The 21,570-nt window shown below is 49.6% G+C and overlaps 1 protein-coding gene across 1 annotated transcript in view; it reads left to right on the forward strand.

The window, feature by feature from the left end:
- Nucleotides 1-21,570, forward strand: part of WHRN (whirlin) — a 96,449-nt gene that overhangs the window by 57,890 nt on the left and 16,989 nt on the right. Inside the window, 4 exon segments of the mRNA XM_027616764.2 lie at nt 17,492-17,694; nt 18,690-18,726; nt 20,018-20,230; nt 20,991-21,200. Coding sequence (XP_027472565.2) covers nt 17,492-17,694; nt 18,690-18,726; nt 20,018-20,230; nt 20,991-21,200 — 663 coding nt within the window.

Below are 21,570 nucleotides of genomic sequence, written 5' to 3' on the forward strand. Positions count from 1 at the left end.
TTGTCTGCAAGAGACTCATTTTAGACCCAAAGACACCCCCAGATTGAAAGTGAGGGGGTGGAAAACCATTTACCGTGCTAATGGACACCAAAAGAAAGCTGGGGTGGCAATCCTTACATCAGACAAGCTAGATTTTAAACCAAAGACTGTAATAAGAGATGAGGAAGGACACTATATCCTACTTAAAGGGTCTATCCAACAAGAAGATCTAACAATTGTAAATATCTATGCCCCGAACTTGGGAGCAGCCAATTATATAAGGCAATTAATAACAAAAGCAAAGAAACACATTGACAACAATACAATAATAGTGGGGGACTTTAACACCCCCCTGACTGAAATGGACAGATCATCTAAGCAAAAGATCAACAAGGAAATAAAGACTTTAAATGACACACTGAACCAAATGGACTTCACAGACATATTCAGAACATTCCATCCCAAAACAACGGATACACATTCTTCTCTAGTGCCCATGGAACATTCTCCAGAATTGATCACATCCTAGGTCACAAATCAGGTCTCAACTGGTTCCAAAAGATTGGGATCATTCCCTGCATATTTTCAGACCACAATGCTTTGAAACTAGAACTCAATCACAAGAGGAAAGTCGGAAAGAACTCAAATACATGGAGGCTAAAGAGCATCCTACTAAAGAATGAATGGGTCAACCAGGAAATTAAAGAAGAATTTAAAAAATTCATGAAAACCAATGAAAATGAAAACACAACTGTTCAAAATCTTTGGGATACAGCAAAGGCAGTCCTGAGAGGAAAGTATATAGCAATACAAGCCTTTCTCAAGAAACAAGAAAGGTCTCAAATACACAACCTAACCCTACACCTAAAAGAGCTGGAGAAAGAACAGCAAATAAAGCCTAAACCCAGCAGGAGAAGAGAAATAATAAAGATCAGAGCAGAAATCAATGAACTAGAAACCAAAAGAACAGTAGAACAGATCAACGAAACTAGGAGCTGGTTCTTTGAAAGAATTAACAAGATTGATAAACCCCTGGCCAGACTTATCAAAAAGAAAAGAGAAATGACCCAAATCAACAAAATCATGAATGAAAGAGGAGAGATCACAACCAACACCAAAGAAATAAAAACAATTCTAAGAACATATTATGAGCAACTCTATGCCAGCAAATTAGATAACCTGGAAGAAATGGGTGCATTCCTAGAGATGTATCAACTACCAAAATTGAACCAGGAAGAAATAGAAAACCTGAACAGACCTATAACCACTAAGGAAATTGAAGCAGTCATCAAAAATCTCCCAAGAAACAAAAGCCCAGGGCCAGATGGCTTCCCAGGGGAATTCTATCAGACATTTAAAGAAGAATTAATACCTATTCTCCTGAAACTGTTCCAAAAAATAGAAATGGAAGGAAAACTTCCGAACTCATTCTATGAGGCCAGCATTACCTTGATCCCAAAACCAGACAAAGACCCCATGAAAAGGGAGAATTACAGACCAATATCCTTGATGAACATGGATGCAAAAATTCTCACCAAAATACTAGCCAATAGGATCCAACAGTACATTAAAAGGATTATTCACCACGACCGAGTGGGATTTATCCCTGGGCTGCAAGGCTGGTTCAACATCCGCAAATCAATCAACGTGATACAATACATTAACAAAACAAAGAACAAGAACCATATGATTCTCTCAATAGATGCAGAAAAAGCTTTTGACAAAGTACAGCATCGTTTCTTGATCAAAACTCTTCAGAGTATAGGGTTAGAGGGTACATACCTCAATATCATAAAAGCCATCTATGAAAAACCTACAGCGAATATCATCTCAATGGGGAAAGGCTGAGAGCTTTTCCCCTAAGGTCAGGAACGCGGCAGGGATGTCCACTCTCACCACTGCTATTCAACATAGTATTAGAAGTCCTAGCCACGGCAATCAGACAACAAAAAGAAATCAAAGGCATCCACATCGGCAAAGAGGAAGTCAAACTCTCACTCTTTGCAGATGATATGATACTTTATGTGGAAAACCCAAAAGACTCCACCCCAAAACTGCTAGAACTCATACAGGAATTCAGTAAAGTGGCAGGATATAAAATCAATGCACAGAAATCAGTGGCATTCCTATTCACCAACAACAAGACAGAAGAGAGACAAATCAAGGAGTCGATCCCATTTACAATTGCACCCAAAACCATTAGATACCTAGGAATAAATTTAACCAAAGAGGCAAAGGATCTGTACTCAGAAAACTATAAAATACTCATGAAAGAAATTGAAGAAGACACAAAGAAATGGAAAAACGTTCCATGCTCATGGATTGGGAGAATCAACATTGTGAAGATGTCAATGCTACCTAGAGCAGTCTACATATTCAATGCAATCCCCATCAAAATACCATCCACTTATTTCAAAGAAATGGAACAAATAATCCTAAAATTTGTATGGAACCAGAAGAGACCCCGAATTAGCCAGAGGAATATTGAAAAAGCAAAGCAAAGCTGGCAGCATCACAATTCCGGACTTCCAGCTCTATTACAAAGCTGTCATCATCAAGACATTATGGTACTGGCACAAAAACAGACACATAGATCAATGGAACAGAATCGAGAGCCCAGAAATGGACCCTCAACTCTATGGTCAACTTATCTTTGATAAAGCAGGAAAGAATGTCCAATGGAAAAAAGACAGTCTTTTCAACAAATGGTGTTGGGAAAATTGGACAGCCACATGCAGAAGAATGAAACTGGACCATTTCCTTACACCACACACAAAAATAGACTCCAAATGGTTGAAAGACCTAAACGTGAGACAGGAGTCCATCAAAATCCTAAAGGAGAACACAGGTAGCAACCTCTTTGACCTCAGCCACAGCAACTTCTTCCTAGAAACATCGCCAAAGGCACGGGAAGCCAGGGCAAAAATGAACTATTGGGATTTCATCAAGATAAAAAGCTTTTGCACAGCAAAAGAAACAGTCCACAAAACCAAAAGACAACCGACAAAATGGGAGAAAATATTTGCAAATGACATATCAGATAAAGGGCTAGTATCCAAAATCTATAAAGAACTTATCAAACTCAACACCCAAAGAACAAATGATCCAATCAAGAAATGGGCAGAAGACATGAACAGACATTTTTCCAAAGAAGACATCCAAATGGCCAACAGGCACATGAAAAAGTGCTCAACATCGCTCGGCGTCAGGGAAATCCAAATCAAAACCTCAATGAGATACCACCTCACACCCGTCAGAATGGCTAAAATTAACAAGTCAGGGAACGACAGATGTTGGCGGGGATGTGGAGAAAGGGGAACCCTCCTACACTGTTGGTGGGAATGCAAGCTGGTGCAACCCCTCTGGAAAACAGTATGGAGGTTCCTCAAACAGTTGAAATTAGAGCTACCATTCGATCCAGCAATTGCACTACTGGGTATTTACCACAAAGATACAAATGTAGGGATCCGAAGGGGTACGTGCACCCCAATGTTTATAGCAGCAATGTCCACAATAGCCAAACTGTGGAAAGAGCCAAGATGTCCATCGACAGATGACTGGATAAAGAAGATGTGGTATATATACACAATGGAATATTATGCAGCCATCAAAAGGAAGGAGATCTTGCCGTTTGCAACGACGTGGATGGAACTGGAGGGTCTTATGCTTAGTGAAATAAGTCAATCAGAGAAAGACATGTATCATATGACCTCACTGATATGAGGAATTCTTAATCTCAGGAAACAAACTGAGTGTTTCTGGAGTGGTTGGGGGTGGGAGGGATGGGCTGGCTGGGTGATAGACATTGGGGAGGGTATGTGCTACGGTGAGCGCTGTGAATTGTGCAAGACTGTTGAATCACAGATCTGTACTTCTGAAACAAATAACGCAACATATTTTAAGAAAAAAGAAAAAGAAGATAACAGGAGAGGAAGAATGAAGGGGAGTAAGTCAGAGGGGGAGACGAACCATGAGAGATGATGCACTCTGAAAAACAAACTGAGGGTTCTAGAGGGGAGGTGGGTAGGGGGACGGGTTAGCCTGGTGATGGGTATTAAAGAGGGCACGTTCTGCATGGAGCACTGGGTGTTATGCACAAACAATGAATCATGGAACACTACATCAAAAACTAATGATGTAATGTATGGTGATTAACATAACAATAAAAAAAAAGATTCTTCCATGTCAGGAAGACCTTTGTAGAACAGTAGGCACAGAGTGATGTTTACAGGATCTCGTTTTTGGTTTTTTTAGGAGAAGGGAAACATATTCATCGATCCCCAGTTACGTAGATGGAGAGAAGTCCTGGGAGAATGCACAAGACACCGTCATTGATGATTACTTTTTAGTCTCAGTCTGAAGGCCTGAGATGGGGTTTTAAGGGTAGGGGGCTTTAGGGAGCATAGTTTGTACAGTTTTTATATACCTCTCCCCCGCCTTTTTTTTTTTTTTTTTTTACTGTTTCCACTATGTGTTTTATATTGGTTTTGTAATTTTTAAAAAGTTTCATTGGAAAAAATTGAAAATATTCTACAACACTGTTCTTTATGGTTTTATGCTCTCACTGTATAGATATGCCCTATGGTATTTGACGGATTCCTAGACATTTAGGAGGGAGTCGAAATTACTGTTATTATTTTTGGTAATTTTTTTGTTTTGCGTGGCCACGATGACTTTCTTCGGGTTAATTCCTAGACGTAAAGCTGCAAAAGTTTCGCACCGTTTGGTCAAATATTTCTTAGCGAGTTTGAACCCAAGGTGCCTCCAGCTGGCAAAGTGCCAGAAGCCCTGTTAACCCTTCCTCACCCAACTGGGATGCTAGGAACCTCTTTAGTGTTCAGTTTTCTTTGGCTGAGGGCCTGCCGTGTTTCGAGCACCATCCGTGTAGTAGGCAGAATAAAGGGCCCCAGGGATGTCTGCATCCTAATCCCCAGAGCCTGTGACTGTGTTGGGTTAATGACAAAGGGGAATTAAGACTGTCCATCAGCTGACCTTCAGATAGGAGCCGGAGGGATCCTGGATTATCCAGGTGGGCCCAATGGAGTCACAAGCGTTCTTAAAAGTTGGGGAGGAAATCAGAAGAGAGAACCAGAGAGATGGCCGTGGCAGGAGGACTAGGCTGGAAGAGGCTGGCTCTGGAGATGGAGGAATGGGGCCACCAGCCAAGGAATGGGGGTGGCCTCCAGAAGCTGGAAAAGGCAAGGAAATGGATTGTGCCCTTGAGCGTCCAGGAGGGAACGCAGCCCTGCTGACATCTTGATCTTAGCCCAGTGAAGTCAATGTCGGACTTCGCGAGAACTGTAGGATAATAAATTTGTGTGCTTTTAAGCCATTAACTTGAGGGTTTTTTTTTAACCTATAGTTTGTATAGGAAACGAATACGGTGCATACTGTGTCCCTGGCAGCCAGCATCGTGTTGGCCCTTAGGAGTTGCTTGGTTCCCGTCCAGATGGTTCAGTGTTTACTCATTTGCCCAATCTTACAAGACACAAAAGTGGTCTTAGCCTTCCCACCATGTGTGCCCCTGTGCAAAGCAAACTTCCTAGGTGGAGTTTCTGCTATGTTTGCAGTTCCTTTTGTCTCTAAACTGAGGGCTTATAGGCAAAGGACTGTGTTACTTGGGTGATTTCTTTTTCTTTTTCTTTTTTTAAGATTTTATTTATTTGAGAGAGAGAGCACGAGCAGGGGAGAAGGGCAGAGGGAGCGGGAGAAGCAGACGCCCCACTGAGCAGGGAGCCTGATTCGGGACTTGATCCCAGGACCCCGGGGATCATGACCTGAGCTGAAGGCAGACGCTTAACCACCTGAGTCACCCAGGCGCCCCTGTTTTTCTTCTGCTGCTGGGTTCTGTTATCCGTTCGACATGGGTTCATTTGTTTCTGCTGGCATTCAATAGGGTTTCCCCCATCTTTGCTTATTTAATTTTACTTCTTGAGTAACTGAAACATCAAAGCTATACCCAAAGAGGTATACTCAGAGTGCCGCTTCTCCCCCCCACTTCCTTCCTACCTGCTCCCACCCGCTCCTGGGAGGTCACTAACTCAACCAGGCTGTGTTCTGTCCTGTGTCTTTGTGCAAAAATAGGCAGATACTTACATACGCCCTTTTTTATCCGAAAGGTAGGATGCTACAGAGCTTCTTTTGCACTTAAGTTTTTCCGGAATTGCTTGTCCTGGCAATCCCTGCCTGTCAATGCCCAGAAATCTCTGTCATTCTTTTCCGTGGTGCATAACCTCCCCGCCCCGCCCCGCCCCCACCCCGTGCGGCTGCACCTGTGCCTCATCCAGACACACCCTGTACCCGCACGTAGGCTGTTCTCAGTATTTTCCGATGACAATGCTGCAAGAATAACTACGCACAGATGCATTTTCTTACTTTTGGAAGTGTATCTTCAGGGTAAATTTCTAGAAGTGGGATTTCTGGGTCACATGGTAAATACATCGCTAGTTTGTTGACTGGTGCTCAGTTGCACTCCGTAAGTGTTGCTCCACAGGCTTCCCCAGAGCTCACCAGACAGGTGCTGTCAGGTTTTTAACTGTTTTCCAGTCCGATAAGGGAGAGATGGTGTTTTGTTTTGTTTTTTAAGATTTTTATTTTTTTATTTATTTATTTGACCGCGAGAGAGGTCAGGGGGAGCGGCAGGCAGAGGGAGAAGGAAAAGCAAGCTCCCCACGGAGCAGGGAGCCCGATGCGGGGCTCAATCCCAGGACCCTGGGACCATGGCCTGAGCCGAAGGCAGATGCTTAACTGACTGAGCCACCCAGGCTCCCGCAAGAGATGGTATCTTGATGTAGCTTTGTCTTGCAGTTTTCTTTATAAGTGATGTTAAACATCTTTTTTACATAGGACTAAGGACCACTTTTAATATCTGTAACTTGTTCATGTCTTTCATTATCCTTTTGCGATCAGAGTTTTGGATTTTTCCCCCTAAAATTTAAGAATTCTTTATATATTAGGGCTAATTAGCCCTTTATCTGTGATCTGTATTACATAATGTTTTTTTCTCCCCGGTTGTCATTTTCTTTTGACTTTGTTTTTGAAGCATTTTTTCAGTGTGAAAGGGTTTTTTTTTAATCATCATTTGGCTTAATTATCAATCCTTTTTTGTGTGAAATCTGCGTTCTCTTTAGAAAACTTCTCCTTAATCCCAAAATAGAGAGGATTGTACCCATTTTTCCCCCCTCTAATACCCCTGAGTACATTTTTCCCTTTAGAACTCTAATCTGTTTGGCATTTATTCTTGTGTAGGGTATGAGATACAGATCCAGTTTTATCTCTTTCTCAATGGCGACATAGTTATCCCTGTACTACGTATTAAAAGACCCAGCTTTGCCACGGAGATTTGCAATGTCACTTTTATCATATACTCCATCCCATGTGTCCGTGGGACTATTTCTGGTCTGTTCTCCTGTCTGTTTCTCTACTAATGAGTCCGTGCCCCACCATCTGAATTATAGAGGCTTAGAGCAGACTTTAGTATCTGGCACGTCTTCTCGTAGCCGTTCTGTATCAGGGTTTTCATAGCCATTTTTGCATTTTGTTTCTTTTTTTACTGTAAAAATGAATAGACTCATCTTTAGAGCAATTTCAGATTAACAGAAAGACCGCGCAGAAAGTACGGAGTTCCCGTATGCGTCTTCCCCCCGACCCCCAGCCCTTCCCACAACCAGTCCCCCTATTATTAACATCTTAGGTGTGGCACACTTATTACCATGCTGAGCCAGTATTGATGCGTTGCTATTTAAATTCCTAGTTTGCTTTAGGGTGCACTCTTGGCGTTGTACACATTTTAGGGGGTTTTATCAAAGGTCTGATGTTACGCATCCACTATCAGAGTCTCATACCAGAAGAGTTCCACTGCCCGGAAAATCCCCCGTGCTTCCCTTATCATCCCTCCCTCCTTCTCTCGACCCCTGGCAACTCTGATCTTTATTCTGTCTCCATAGTTTGCCTTTTCTGGAATGTTCTAGAGTTGGAATGTACAGTGCGTAGCCTTTTCACACGTAGTTATACTCACTGAAGATTCCTGCAGGCTTATTTTTTCACATGGACTTTTATATCAGCTTACCCAACAAAAGCTTGTTGGTGTCTTCATTGGGATAATATTCAACTTTCAGCTGAGTGAGAACTGACATCCTAGGGATGCTGAATCCTTTCCAGGAACAGGAGAATTTTTTTCTCTCTGTCAAGCTCATTTTGAGTGTTTCAAGTTCTCATCACCTAGGTGTTGCATGCTTCTTGTTATGTTCGTTTTTAATATCTCCTCTCTTCTGTTGATACTATAAACGGGGCTTCTCCTGCCGGCACATCTCTCTGGCTGGTCACTGCCCGTGTGTGCGAAGGATGTGGGCTTGAACCGGATAACTCTGATTCTTGCAGGTCTGCGGAGCGGCCCGAAGCAGGTGTTGGGGCTGGGTCCTGGGAGCCCTTGGGCCTGTGACATCTCAAGTCCTCACCCCGTGTTCTTTCTTCCAAAATGAGGGACTGAATAAGTGTGCACCATTTCCCAGAGTGTAATTCCAACAGAAACCAAGTTGTGATTGGTGTTTTTACCTCTTTGCCTTCCATTTGATTGAAAAAAAAAAAAGGACGTTCTTTCCCTGCTTCAGGGTACAGGGCCGGCTGCAAGCACCCAGCTCCCTACATGCCCTGGCCTTGTCAAACTCAACCTGTACAGAAATGGGAAATGTCTCCTGCCTGCCTGCAGAAACCGGAAAGGGCAAGGGGACAAGCCTGCTTGTGTGTGTGTTGCTCATCGTTCACTGAACTGTTTACTCCTTTGTTCCCTGAGGCTGTCAGGCATTTATTGGATGCCTCTCACATGCCATGCAAGGCAGATGCAGCTCACAGGCCCTGAACTCAATGCTTACAGCTCAGCATGACCTCAAGCCATGGGGTAAGAGTTGTGGGGCGTGCCGCCTGGCTCTCTCGATGGGGACCAGATATACCTGCCTTGGGAGGGGGTGGTCAAAGAAGGCTTCCTGGGGGAAGTGTTAGTTGAGCTGAGATCTGAAGGTCGAATAGGAGTTATCCAGGTAGGGAATGGAGGGAAAAATCTTTTGGGCAGAGAAACAGCACATGCAAAGGCCCTGAGGTGGCCAGAGCCTCCCTCTGTTCATAGAACTAAGAGATAACAAGTGCAGATGGATCAGAAAATGCTGGGGCAGAGAAGTGTGAGATGGATTAGCCAGGTAAGACCCCTCTCAGGCTAGGTAAAGGATCTTGGAAGTCAGTGAGGAGTTTTAAGGAAGGTATGACAAGATCAGATTTGCAGTTTAAATTGATCTCTTTGTGGGCACCTGGGTGGCTCGGTTGGTTAAGCATCTGCCTTCCGCTCAGGTCATGATCCCAGGGTCCTGGGATCGAGTCTCACATTGGGCTCCCTGCTCCATGGGGAGTCTGCTTCTCCCTCTCCCCCACCCCTCGGCTCATGTTCTCTCTCTATCTCACTTTCTCTCAAATAAATACAGTCTTGAAAAAAAATATAATTTAAATGATCCCTTTGCTACATAGGGAGGTATATTAGTTAGGGTTCTCCAGAGAAACAGAACCAATAGGAGAAAGAGAGAGAGGTAGGTAGGTAGGTAGGTAGATAGAGATGAAATTTATTATAGGAGTTGACCCATGTGATTCTGGCGACAGAGAAGTCCTACCATCTGCCATCTGCAAGCTGGAGACCCAGGAAATCTGGTGGTGTAATTCAGTCCAAGTCTAAAGGCCTGAACCAGGGGAGTCGATTATATAAGTCCAAGTCTGAAGGCTCAAAAATCAGAGGCTGGTGATGTAAATCTTGGTCTGAGTCCTAAGGCCTGAGAACCAGCAGCTCCGCCTTCCAGGGGCAGGAGAAGTTCGCTATCTCCACTTCAGCAGAGAGTGGATTCAGCCTTCCTATGCCTTCTTGTTCTCCTCAGGCCTCAGTGGATTGGAGGCTCTTGCCCACATTGTTGAGGGCAACCTTCATTATTACAAAGCCGACCAATTCAGATGCTAATCTTTTCCTGAACACCCTCCCAGACACACCCAGAAAGAATGATTTCCCAGCTATGTGGGCATCTGTTAGCCCAGTCAAGCTGACACATAAAATTACCCAATTACCCATCAGAGGGGAGTGTGTTGGAGAGGATGCTGAGGGTGGGAGCAGGGAGGCGGGTTAGCAGCCATGACAGTGGTCCAGGCGAGGGTCTTTGGTGGCCAGGATCTGGGCGCAGGAGTGGAGATGGAGGGGAGTGAATGGATTAGAGAATATTTGGAAGGGGAAGATGATGGGCCTAGTAGGTTTGGAGGTTTGGGGATTGAGCAATGGGATGGGAGCCCTGGAGGAGGTCAGCACCAGCATGGAAAGCTGTCCTGTTCAATATGGCAGCCGCCACGCTCACGTGCCTATGGAAATGAAGCTAGTGTGAGGAGAGAAATGCATTTTTAATTTTATGTAAATTCTACATTCAATTAATTTAAATTTAAATGACAGTGGTTACTATATCAGACAGTACAGATAGAGAATATTGGCATTACTGCAGGAAGTTCTTTTGGACAGCGCTGGTTTCAAATGCCTTTAAGTATCTCAGTGGAAATGTTAGGTGGATAAATGAAAGTCTAGTGCTCAGAATAGCAGCTGGGCTGGGTTCAAATCCTACTGTGCAGCTTGCTTGCTGGGTGTCCTTGGACAAGTGACCTCACCTCCCCAAGTCTCACTGCCCTTATCTAGAAAATAGGATATTCCATTCCATGCCTTGTGTGGTGCTGCGTAAGCCTAGAGCTCAGTTGTGGGAGGAGCTGGCCCTGAGAGGCACTCAGTGGGGGTGGATACCTGGTACTCCCCCTGGGTCTGACCTTTGTAGTTGCTCTGATGTGTTTACTTGGACGAAAGAACTCCGGAGTGGCTTCTCCACCCTAGCTCTGACTTTGATGCAGAGTAGGACCTTGTGCAGGTCCTTTCTCCTTTTTGGCCTCAGTTTTCCCACTGGTGATGTGGCCGTTAGAGCAGCCCCTCCCTGAGGGCTGGCCCACGTCCTGAAGAGAGTAAGCAAGTGCTTGTCAACAGCAGCTGAGCTAGTGTCCAAAGAAGCACCAGAAGCGGGGGGGGGGGGGGGGGGGGGGACCTACCGGAAGTCAGCGTACATCGGCTTTGCCAGTTCCGTCCGTGGTATTTCTGGTGGGGTCCTGCCTTGTGACAGCGCTAACCAGAGGCTGGTGTGAAGAGCCCACCCCTGGCCCGGCCCGGCCCGTTCCCCCAGCTTGCTTCAGGAGCCTTCTTACCATTTATCATGGTCCTTTTTTTTCTTAATATGGACAAGGTTTACTGACTTCTGAACTGTTGGGAAAAACTAATGTTGTCTCATTAAAACTGCATTGCTCACTTGTACCCAAAAAAACCCCCAAAAGCCTATTAAAGTTTTATACCTGACATGGAAGACTATTAAAGATTCATAATTGCAATAAAATCCTTTAGTAGAATTTGAATTTTCATGGTGGTAATGCTACAATCAGGGGGCTCCTCGTTTGAAGCTACAAAAGCCATTTCAGTAAAGGCTGGGGAAGGCGGTGAAGAAGGCCCTGAAAGTGCTTCCATGGGGGGGGGGTCCTTGCCCAGTGGCTGGCACTGGGGTGCGCGTCCCGAGGGGATGGTCTCCCAGCTCAGTGCGCGGATCAAGTTGTTGTCAGGTTTCTCTTCTGACTGACTCTGGGAAGGGAGCTCAGAGCTCCTGCCATTCCTGCCATGGGTTCTTTTGGCTTCTTTGTTTTCAGTTCCCTTCCCCAAGCAGGAACAGAGCACCTACTGTGTGCATGCCATGAAGCCCGGGGCTGAGAGATGGAAGACAGAAGGATAGGCTGGTCTTTCTTAAAGGAGCTGTGACTGGCTCGAGCAGGGGCTTTGCAGGCTGAGAGAACGAGGGCTAAGTCCCAGCTCTGGTCGCTTCACTTCCTGGCCTCAGTCTCCTCATCTGTAAAATGGGGTAACAGTATGTACCTCGTAGATGTGGTCAAAATGTGACTCAGTGGAAGCTGAAGGCAGGGCCCAGGGAGGAGGCAGGTGAAAAGATAGGGTATAGTTTTGAGAGTCTCAGAGGAGGGGGTCACTTCAGCCGTGTAAGCATGGTTTCTCAAAAATGCAGCTAACATTTATTGAGCACTTACTGGATGCTCTAGATACTCTTTTCCCTGCTTTATATGTGTCCATTCAGTAAATGTTTATTGAGCACCTACTGTGTGCCAGATGCTGTTTTAGGTGCTCGGGCTACAGTGGAGAGTTTATTAAGTCATTCAATCCTGAAACCCACGAGGGTAGGCACTGATGCTGTCCGCATTTTCCAGGGAAGGTAACTGAGGCACAGAGAGGGTAGGGCAGTTACCCAAGGTCACACAGCTGGGATTAGACCCAGCGGGCAGACTCCTCTGTCTGTTCTCCTGACCACACGCCTCATGCCCTGTCACTTACAGCATGCCCTGTGTCATTCTATAGCGGTCGGTGGCCTTATCCCTGTTTTGAAGGAAGAAATACTTAGAACAGTGAACTTGTTTTCCTTGGGCCTTTCAGGGAGGAAGAGGGGACCACCCATCAAGGTGGGTCACTCCCAAGCCTGCCAAGCACTTTGTGCTGCTCCAAGGGGCCTCCCCCTCGGTGCTCCTGTACCAGCCTCAGGCCCAGAGGGCGTGAACTCCTGCTTCCTGGTGGTTGGCCAAGTTCAGGGGAAACCAGTGTCCTGACCTTGTTGAGGTCTCTTTGTGCCCTCCTCAGAGTGTCCCACATCTGAGTCTGTCACTTGATGGGCTGTGGATGATGGAGGAGTCTTTCCTCTCCCTTAAAGTAAAGGGCGTTCCTGTGGTCCGCCCCCAGCTCCTCCATCAGTGGTGATGAATAGGATGCCCATGGTGACAAATAAAATAAAGCCACCTTTATTCGTTTATCCTTCTGTGTTCTCCCCATCGGCATCCTGTTTGCAAGCTGAGCAATATTAGACACTCGATCACACCGCATCTGTCTCTTCTTTCTGTGGGGGGTCGTGTCCTGCTGAGCTCTGGGTGGCGTGGGCGTCTTCTTGCTCAGCTAGCCTCAGAGGCTGGGCTTTGCCGTGGCCTTGCTCTGTGGCCCTAGACACATCCCCGTGCGGTCTGGGCCTCGGTCTCCCCATCTGTAGGAGACTTTGGAAGACCCTGGTGGTCATAGCTTCTTTGCCTTCCTACTTGTTGCCTTGTTTACGCACATTGTCTAACTCAGGGCTAGCTTCAGAGAAAGGACAAACACATCGAACTCTTCGTCTTGGGGGGAAAAGAGCCCAATCAAGGCCTGTGAACATTGCCATCTCCAGCTTCACATTGCCCAGACCCAGGGAAAGGGGCAGGTGGGAGGTGGGGAGGATGGGCATCTCCCTTGCCTTCACCATTTACTGAATGTCTCCTGTGAGCCAGCATATGCCGGGATAAAGGTGGCAACAGCACAAAGGGCTGTGCAAACAGCTGGGCTCAAATGCTGGCGCTGTTTTTCCCATCCTGTGTGACCTTGAGCAAGTCGCTTGACATCTCGCAACCAGTCCCCTCCATTTGGAAGGGAAGCAAATGAAAAGCTGTCAGAAGCCTCTCATGTGCCTGTGGTCCCATTGGATTCTCGTGGCTTCCTGGGCCTTGCTGGTAGCATCAAGCCCATTTTACAGAGAGAACACTGAGACTCAGAGTGTGCTCAAGAGCAGTGCAGGGCCACACCACTACTATTTCATGGTTGCCTGGCTTCGGAACCGGGGGGCTTCTTTCTGCTGCACCGTAGGGACGGGACTCCACAACCCCGCGGGCCACACAGGGCTCTGAGCAGCCGGGGAGACACCGGGCTTGTTTGAAGGGACTTGTGGATTCTCAGTGGCGGTGAGCGTGCAGACCCCTGTTCCAGCAAGCAGGGGAGAGGACCGGACTCGGAGACGCGGGAGCATCTCAGACCAAGTCCGATGCTGTGGGCAGCTGCGTGGGGGCCTGAAGCCAGCCCTGTCTGGAACCTGTGGGTTACCGTTTTAAAACAGACGCTGAAAGAAGAAGAAAGAAGACTGGAAGGAGATTGAGAAGACGGGCGCATGTACCCCAATTCGGGGGGGTTCCCAAGCGTGACTCCCGTTGCACGCCCGTTCTGCAGGTGGGCTGCACACGAACCCCACAAATGCAGTAGAGATGTATTTATGCAGCAGGCGTGAAGGGAAACTATGAGGAGCACAGCAGCCTTGGGACTTCAGGGCCGTTAATGTTGAGCACGGGGCTGGAGTAAGTGCCGTGTGGGTAATTCACGCGATTGCATAAATGACAGGTGCCCGGCTCCGGGCCAGGGAGAAGAACTGGAGTTTGGAAACCACTGTGCTAAATCAGTGCCCCCCCAAAAAACCCATTGCCCCCCATGGTTACTGACACCACACCCCAGGGTTTTCAGATTTAGCCAATCAGAATACAGGGTGTCCTTTTAAAGTTCCAGATAAACAACGGATACTTATTTTAGTGTACCCACGTGCCGTGTGGTATTTGAGATGTTCCCTGCCAAGCCTCTCCAGAGGGCCAGGTGGATGCTGGTGGAATTGAGTTGTCCATCCCCTGGCTTTCCCCCGCCTCCCCAGCCCCTAGGACCTGGAGGAGAGGCTCACGCCCGAAAGGATGCCCTGGCAGATCGGGTCTCTCAGATGCTAGTTCCTTTAATTAAACCGCTGGGATGGAAATAAAGTGTGTGGAGAAGATTAAAATTGATTCCCTTAGCTTAACAAAAGCCAAAGCTCTTGAGAGAGATACTTAAGGAAGCGGAGCCCTTGAGCAGACGGGGAGTGCTGGCTGGGCTACAACCCGGAGCTGTGGGGGCCGCGGGGTAGGGGTGGCGGAGCGGGCTTGTGCCGGGCAGAGGGCAGGGGTGGAGGCCGTGTTGTGATGTGGTGCAAGGGGGCCCGGCAGGAGGTACCCTCCACCCTCAGCGAGGCCCACGTGCCCACGGAAGTTCTCCCGCGTCACGGCCCTGCTGCTCCACACCGGGGAAAGCCAACCCGGAGAGAGGCCAGGACGGGCTGCGGAGGCAAGATGAAAAGTGGCAAAATCCATACCTTCATGCATAAGCGCTTGTGGAGCCCTGGCTGTGTGTCAGGCCCGGAACCAGGGGGTTGGGCCTCGTCTCAGGCTCTTCCCAAGGAGACCAGCTGGGGCCGCCGAAGTTCCTAGGAGCCTGGGTTCTCAACAAGGGAGCTCAAAGAGGCAGAAGGAGACAGAATTGTGGGTATTGCTGGTAGCACTGGGAAACAGATGCTGATGACTGGAGACATTTGGAGGAGGACAATCCTGGGCCAGCACCCCATTTTTACACCTGAGGAAACTGAGGCACAAAAGCTTTTGGGGGGTTCACTTGAGCGCACATGGCACAGAAGTAGCAGAGCCAGGATTTGAACGCAGGTCTGATGTCTTTGAAACCCTTACCCTCCTGGATTGTTGCAGGGAGCGGGGGTGTCATTGAGGTTCTGAAGCAGGAAAGGAGGTCATGTAAACAAAAAGTTGAGGGAAAGTTAATCAGGTGCCAGGTCTGAGGCCGATTTAGAAGTTAATGCAAGGAGGAGATGCTCTCTCAGGAACCTCCGTGTGAGGAGGAGGAGACCCAGGTTGGGGGGGTCACTGGGGGTGGAGGGAGGCGAAGATTGGGTGAGACCTATTGAAGGGTTACCGGGGGAATAAAGACAGTTGATGATGGGGCGAGTTTTCAGATGTGGGTGCTGCGGGCAGGGCTAGGGAGCGATGGCAGGATAATGGCTTTGAACATGTTGGGTTTGAAGTGATGCCATGTGTCCCCAGGCAGAGCTCCTGATGACAGCTCAGTAGGAGAAAGCAAGAGGGCCTTGGGGCCATGCTGACCTGGGTCTGTCTCCTGGCTGTCCTCTTCACTGGCTCTGTGACCGTGAACTATTTACTTAACCTCTCTGAACCTCCGTTTTCTCTCTGGTGGAGTGGGGAGCAAGGATACCTCCCTTGCAGGATGTTGCGGATATCAAATAAGAAAAAAATATATGTAAAGGGATGAACAAGGTACTTGGCACACAGCGTCACATACAAGGTGGCTTGAAATTTGGGGCCCCAGGCTGGTGTCATGTTCTGGTCCCCACTGGGCTGCAGCAGAGATGGTCCTGGTGCAAGGAACAGGCGTCTGACTTTTCATTCATGTGAGGGATTTTTGTTGAATTCCCACTGTGTGCCAGGCCCTGGAGACACAGTGTGGGAAAACCCAATTACAGCACAAATTGGAGCCCACTCTTGAGTACAGGTGGCATGAGAGCAGAGCGGGGCTGTCTTGCCCAGCACGGCATCTTGGCACACAGCCAGGCACCTGCTAGGTATGCAGTAAATGTTGCACAGGCTCATGGAGGCAAAGATGCGGCGGGACTTCTCAGAGCACATCCAAGCTGGTGCAGAGGGGAGACGCAAAGTCTGAGTTTGCATCTGCTTTCTGTACTGGAAACTCCCCCACCTGCAGGCGAGGCCTTAAAGGAAAGACGGGAAAGTGGGGACCAGGGTTCTGATTCTCCATCTCATCAACACATCTTCTTTTATCTTCTCTTTCTTCCAAATTCCTCCGTGGCTCACCTTTTCCAAGTTCTGCTTTGAAAAACGCTGGGAAAACCCCCTGGGGGTTGACCCTGAGCCATCAGCAGGCTGGGAGGCTGGGGAGAAGGAAAAGCAGGCAGGGATGATTGGCATTACGAGGCCGCCCTGCAAGGCCGTGGTGGGGAACAGCCCTGGGCAGCCCCTTCCCGGCCGCGGGCTTAGCGCCCTCTCCAGGAAGAGCAAGGAAGAGAAGCAGCGGACCCTTGGAGTGGAACCGCAATGGGAGTCTGTCAGAGGCCCCATCTCACTCTGAGGCATCGTCCTTCCAGCCTCTTGGAATTCTGTCACCGGTTTATTTTTATGGGAAGGCTACTTTTTCCCTTTTATTTTTTAATCCTTTCACTAAAAAAAAAAAATGTTTTTACATAACAAAATAAAACTGCCTACCTGTTGCAAGAATCCAGGCGATATGTTATTGCTTTAATGGGAGGCTAGTTTTCTCACTTATTGCTTCCTTCTTGAGTGAACTAAAGTGTTGTTTGTATTTTAAGGAAATATGTGCATACTTGAGATAAAAATTTCAACCCTGTAGAAGGGTAAAAGGGAAATAATGGAAGCATGCCTTCACATCTCTCACCTCGCCCTCCCCCCTCTGCCACCCCTAACCAGGCCTCTGAGATCGCTGTTGTCGCCTAGATAAGGGGACCCTTGGGGAATCTTGTTGTAGACACCTCTCTAAACCACTGCTAGGTTGAGGGGAGGTGGCCCTTTTTAGTAACAGGAGCATGAGCTCAGGTTCAGGATTGGAAGGATGGCTCTACCATTGACTTGCTGTGTGACCCTCAGGCATCCACATAACCTCTCTGAGCCTCAGTGACCTCCTGGGCAGGATGGGATCAGGGCTCTGAAGCCCCGGGCTTGAGTCGGTGTCCTGCAAGCAGCCCAGGTGACTGTGTCGTTTGGTGGTCGGCAGGTTGGGGACCAGATTCTGGAGGTGAACGGGCGGAGCTTTCTCAACATCCTGCACGACGAGGCAGTCAAGCTGCTCAAGTCTTCTCAGCACCTCATCCTGACGGTGAAGGACGTCGGGAGGCTGCCCCACGCCCGCACCACTGTGGACGAGACCAAGTGGATTGCCAGTTCCCGGATTGGGGACACCAGCACGAATTCGGCAGGGTCTGACTGCGCTCTTCGCTCTGATCTGTAACAATCCTGAGAGTCTGGGGTCCCCATCCCAGGGTCCTTTGCAGTTGTGGGCATGACCTTGGGCACATCCCGTCTCCTCTCCTGGCCGGTTTCCCGTGGAAAGCCGAACTGCATCATCGCACTCTCTCAATTCTTTATTTATCTCGGGCAAATCGCTCAACTGAATCTTGGGCCCTTAGTTGCTTTGTCTGAAAAGTGGGGGTCATCACCCATGCCCCCATCCAACTCTGGGAATGAGGACCCTGTGAGTTACCTGAGGAAAAGGGTCTTGGAAGTCATAAAGTGACTATAGTTGGTGATGGCTACATAGTTGCTGATAGTGTCACGTGTTGCCTTTGGATTTCCAACAGGAGTCTCAGCCTGGCTGGTGGCCTCCCAGGCCAGATCCACCCACAGCATCTCTCTCCCTTCCTTTCCTCCTTCTCTCCTGCCTCCCTTCCTTTTCGCCAGCGCAGTATCATAAATTAGTTAGCTACCAACATTTTAAAAAGCATCAGGTTTCCCATGGAAAAAAAAAAAAACAAACTCTATTTCTGGCTGCTTCTTTAAAATAAGGAGTTCTGGTGGCTTGAGCGCATGTTTTTTCATGAGATTAGGCTGGAACTGAGCTGCACCTGCGAGGTGCCTCTCTGGGTCTCCAGTTTGCCCCTGTCTTCCCCCCCTCCCTAGGGTTGGCCCGACCCTGAGGTCATGGGTTATTGTCTCCCGTCCTTGGGTTACCTGCCTGGTCCTGTAGGGTTGGAAACGAGTCAGGAGTCCACCTTGCACCGGTTGAGAAGCGCTGCCCACAGGGTCGATTGGGAGGTCAGAGCTGCTCAGCTATCCAGGGGGTCACGTCCCCTTGAGCAGCCCCAGCAGGTGGAGGCCAGGGCTCTCTCCTCCCGCTCCAAATCAGCCTCTCCCTTGCTTGTGCCTGTCCTAACTGCTCAGTCAGGCAGCTGAACACATTTTGTCTTTCTCCATAGGTTTCCTGGGGATCTTCCCACAGAAGGGACAAACAAGGTAGGGTGCTCCCCATCCATGGCTATCTTTGGCTTCTTCGTGCATCCCTTGGTGGGGGAGGGGTTGCTCCAGGCCTGGCGGGGTGTGCAGCCATCCACAGTTGCTCCAGGCCTGGCGGGGTGTGCAGCCATCCACAGTTGCTCCAGGCCTGGCGGGGTGTGCAGCCATCCACATGCATGCTCTCATTTCATCTGGGCAGTCCGCTGACTGTCCGTCCATCCTCCAATCCGCACACGTCTGTGAGCGCCACCAGGTTCTGGGCGACACCCCAGGCCCCGGGAAGGATGGCGCTGAGCAGAACCAGTCAGATCCCCGCCCTCACAGAGATTATACCAAGTGAAGGAGACACACAGAAAAACAAACCTGCCCATGTACCTGATCACAGAAGATGTTTGGTGCCATCGGGCCAGGTGCTGGCTGGCCATGAGAGAGAGGAACAGATGGGGCATCTGCTTTAGGCGGGGTGAGAGGCAGAGGGGAGGGCGAAGGCTCTCTGAGTTGGTGACACAATGCTTGGGCTGTGCACTGAATGTTAAATAGAAGTAGCCACACGGGAGTCTGGTGCAGGGGCAGAACAAGATGGTCTAGTCGGAGGGCGCAGCCCGCGCCAGAGCCCCGCCGTGGCAAGGAGAGCACAAGAGGGCGCAGTGAGCGAGCAGGAGGTGGGAACAGAGTGACACCAAGCCCGGTCACTGGATCACACGGGGCTTTGTGGGCCGCCTAAGAGGTTTGGCTTCTAACTCAAAATAGTGGGATACCATGGAAGGGCTTCAGCAGGGGAGCAAGACGAGGAGATGTCTGTTTTTACAAGATCATCTCCCCAGCTCTGCGTAGGTGATGGGGGAGACAGAGGAGATAAGAGGGGACACCGATGGCATCTTAGCCACAGCTCTGGATGATGCCAGGGGCAGTGGCAGGGAGGAGAAGGGGCTGTAGGCACATCTGCGCTCTATCTCGGAAGTCAAGTTGACATCATCCCCGATTTACCGAGGGAGCTCCTGAAACCCGGAGAATAAATTGGAAACCATAATAAAACCGCTCAACTCTGAACAGTTACAGCATCTGATGAGATGACATGGACCAGTGCTGTGTAGGGCATGAAGCCCTTTGCAACCGCACGAGGCTGCACAGTCTTGAGAACGGACCTGTAACCTCTCCCGCGGGTGCACCGTGTAGGCCGAGGCCACAGAGGACCGCCCCCCCGCCCCCGCACTGTGGCCACTGGCGTGGCCCGGCCACGTGGCCCCAGAGCTGTCCAGAATTCCCAGCCCCCTGTCTTCCTGTCTTTCAGCTGGGATTCTACAAGGGGCCAGTGGGCTCCCAGGTGACCCTGAGCAGCCTGGGGAACCAGACACGCCTGCTGCTGGAGGAGAAGGCGCGCCACCTGCTGACCGAGCAGGAGCGCGCCACCATGGCCTACTACCTGGAGGAGTACCGCGGCGGCAGCATCTCTGTGGCGGCCCTCGTCATGGCCCTGTTTGAGCTGCTCAACACCCACGCCAAGGTGACCGGAGCCCCTCCTCCGGCAAGGCAGCGGCTCCCGAGGGCTCTGCCTCCTCCCTGCCTCCCTCTGTCCCCCACTCCTTTCCTGAGAACCGGCAAAGAAATCAGGCGGAAACGGCCCTGGGCAGAGACTAGTGACCGAGGTGGCCTCTTGTCCCAGGGAAGGCAGCCCACAGACTCCTGGAGAAATAGTCAGTTAAAGTCCTTTGTGATGCAGGCCCCAACGAAGTAGCTGTTGATGCTGAGCATACATTTAGAATCATCTGGATTGCTCTTCAAAAGCAATGCCCGGGCCCTGCCCCCGGCTGGTTAACTCCACACACATCTGTGGATGGGAGCCTGCCCCAAGCCCCCAGGTGCTGCCAGCTTTGAGAACCCCGCTCTAGAGGAGGTCTGGGGTCCAGAAGCTGCATAAAGGAAGACGTGATTAAACCCCCTGGGGAGTGGTTGCGTGTGGGGAGGTTTAACAGACGAAACGCGATTTGGAGAGAAGTAGGGAAGGGCGTTCCAGGTGGGAGGGACAGCCGCGGGCTTCCTGGCGTGTTGTGCGTGCTTGCTAAGATGCCAGTGAGGTGAGAGGGAAGCCGGTGGCAGATGAGGCTGGCCCAGCGTCCAGGGCGTGGTGCTTGGACTCCTCCTAGGACAGTGGGGAGGCACAGCGGGTTAAGGAGGGAGAGGCCAGGGCTCAAATTTGCACACGGGTCATTTGGAGTAGCAGGGGGATGGGTCCCCCTGAGTGTCCTGTCTGTCCCCATCCCCAGTTCTCGCTCCTGTCTGAGGTGAGAGGCGCCATCTCCCCCCAAGACCTGGACCACTTTGACCACCTGGTGCTGAGACGGGAGATAGAGTCCATGAAGGCACGGCAGCCCCTGGGCCCCAGGGCCGGGGACACGTACTCCATGGTCTCCTACAGCGACACGGGCTCATCCACAGGCAGCCATGGCACCTCCACCACCGTGAGCTCGGCCAGGGTGAGCTGCCCCTGCCCCATCCCTGGCTTGATGGCCAGGGGGGTGGGGCGTCCAGATCGTGGCTTTGCAGTGAGATGGATCTAGGTGTGACTCTCAGCCCCACCCCTTACCAGCTCTGTTCCTGGTTTTCTGAGCTTCAGGTTCTTCCCTTAGAAAAACCCCATCAGCCTTGCAGGCCTGATGCGTGCCCAGCAAGGCACTAGGAGACAGCTAGTGACCAAGACAGATGTGGCCCTGCCTCTTGGGCTCGCAGTCTGCCGGGGGAGGGGGGTGGAGGGGGGGTGGGGGGGTGGGCAGGCTCAGGGAGAAAGGTGAAAAACACAGGTAATGAGACAAATAGAAAACATAGTAACAGTCCGTAGCAGGATCC

This window comes from Zalophus californianus, chromosome 13 (assembly GCF_009762305.2).
Source record: "Zalophus californianus isolate mZalCal1 chromosome 13, mZalCal1.pri.v2, whole genome shotgun sequence".
Lineage (NCBI taxonomy): Eukaryota > Metazoa > Chordata > Mammalia > Carnivora > Otariidae > Zalophus > Zalophus californianus.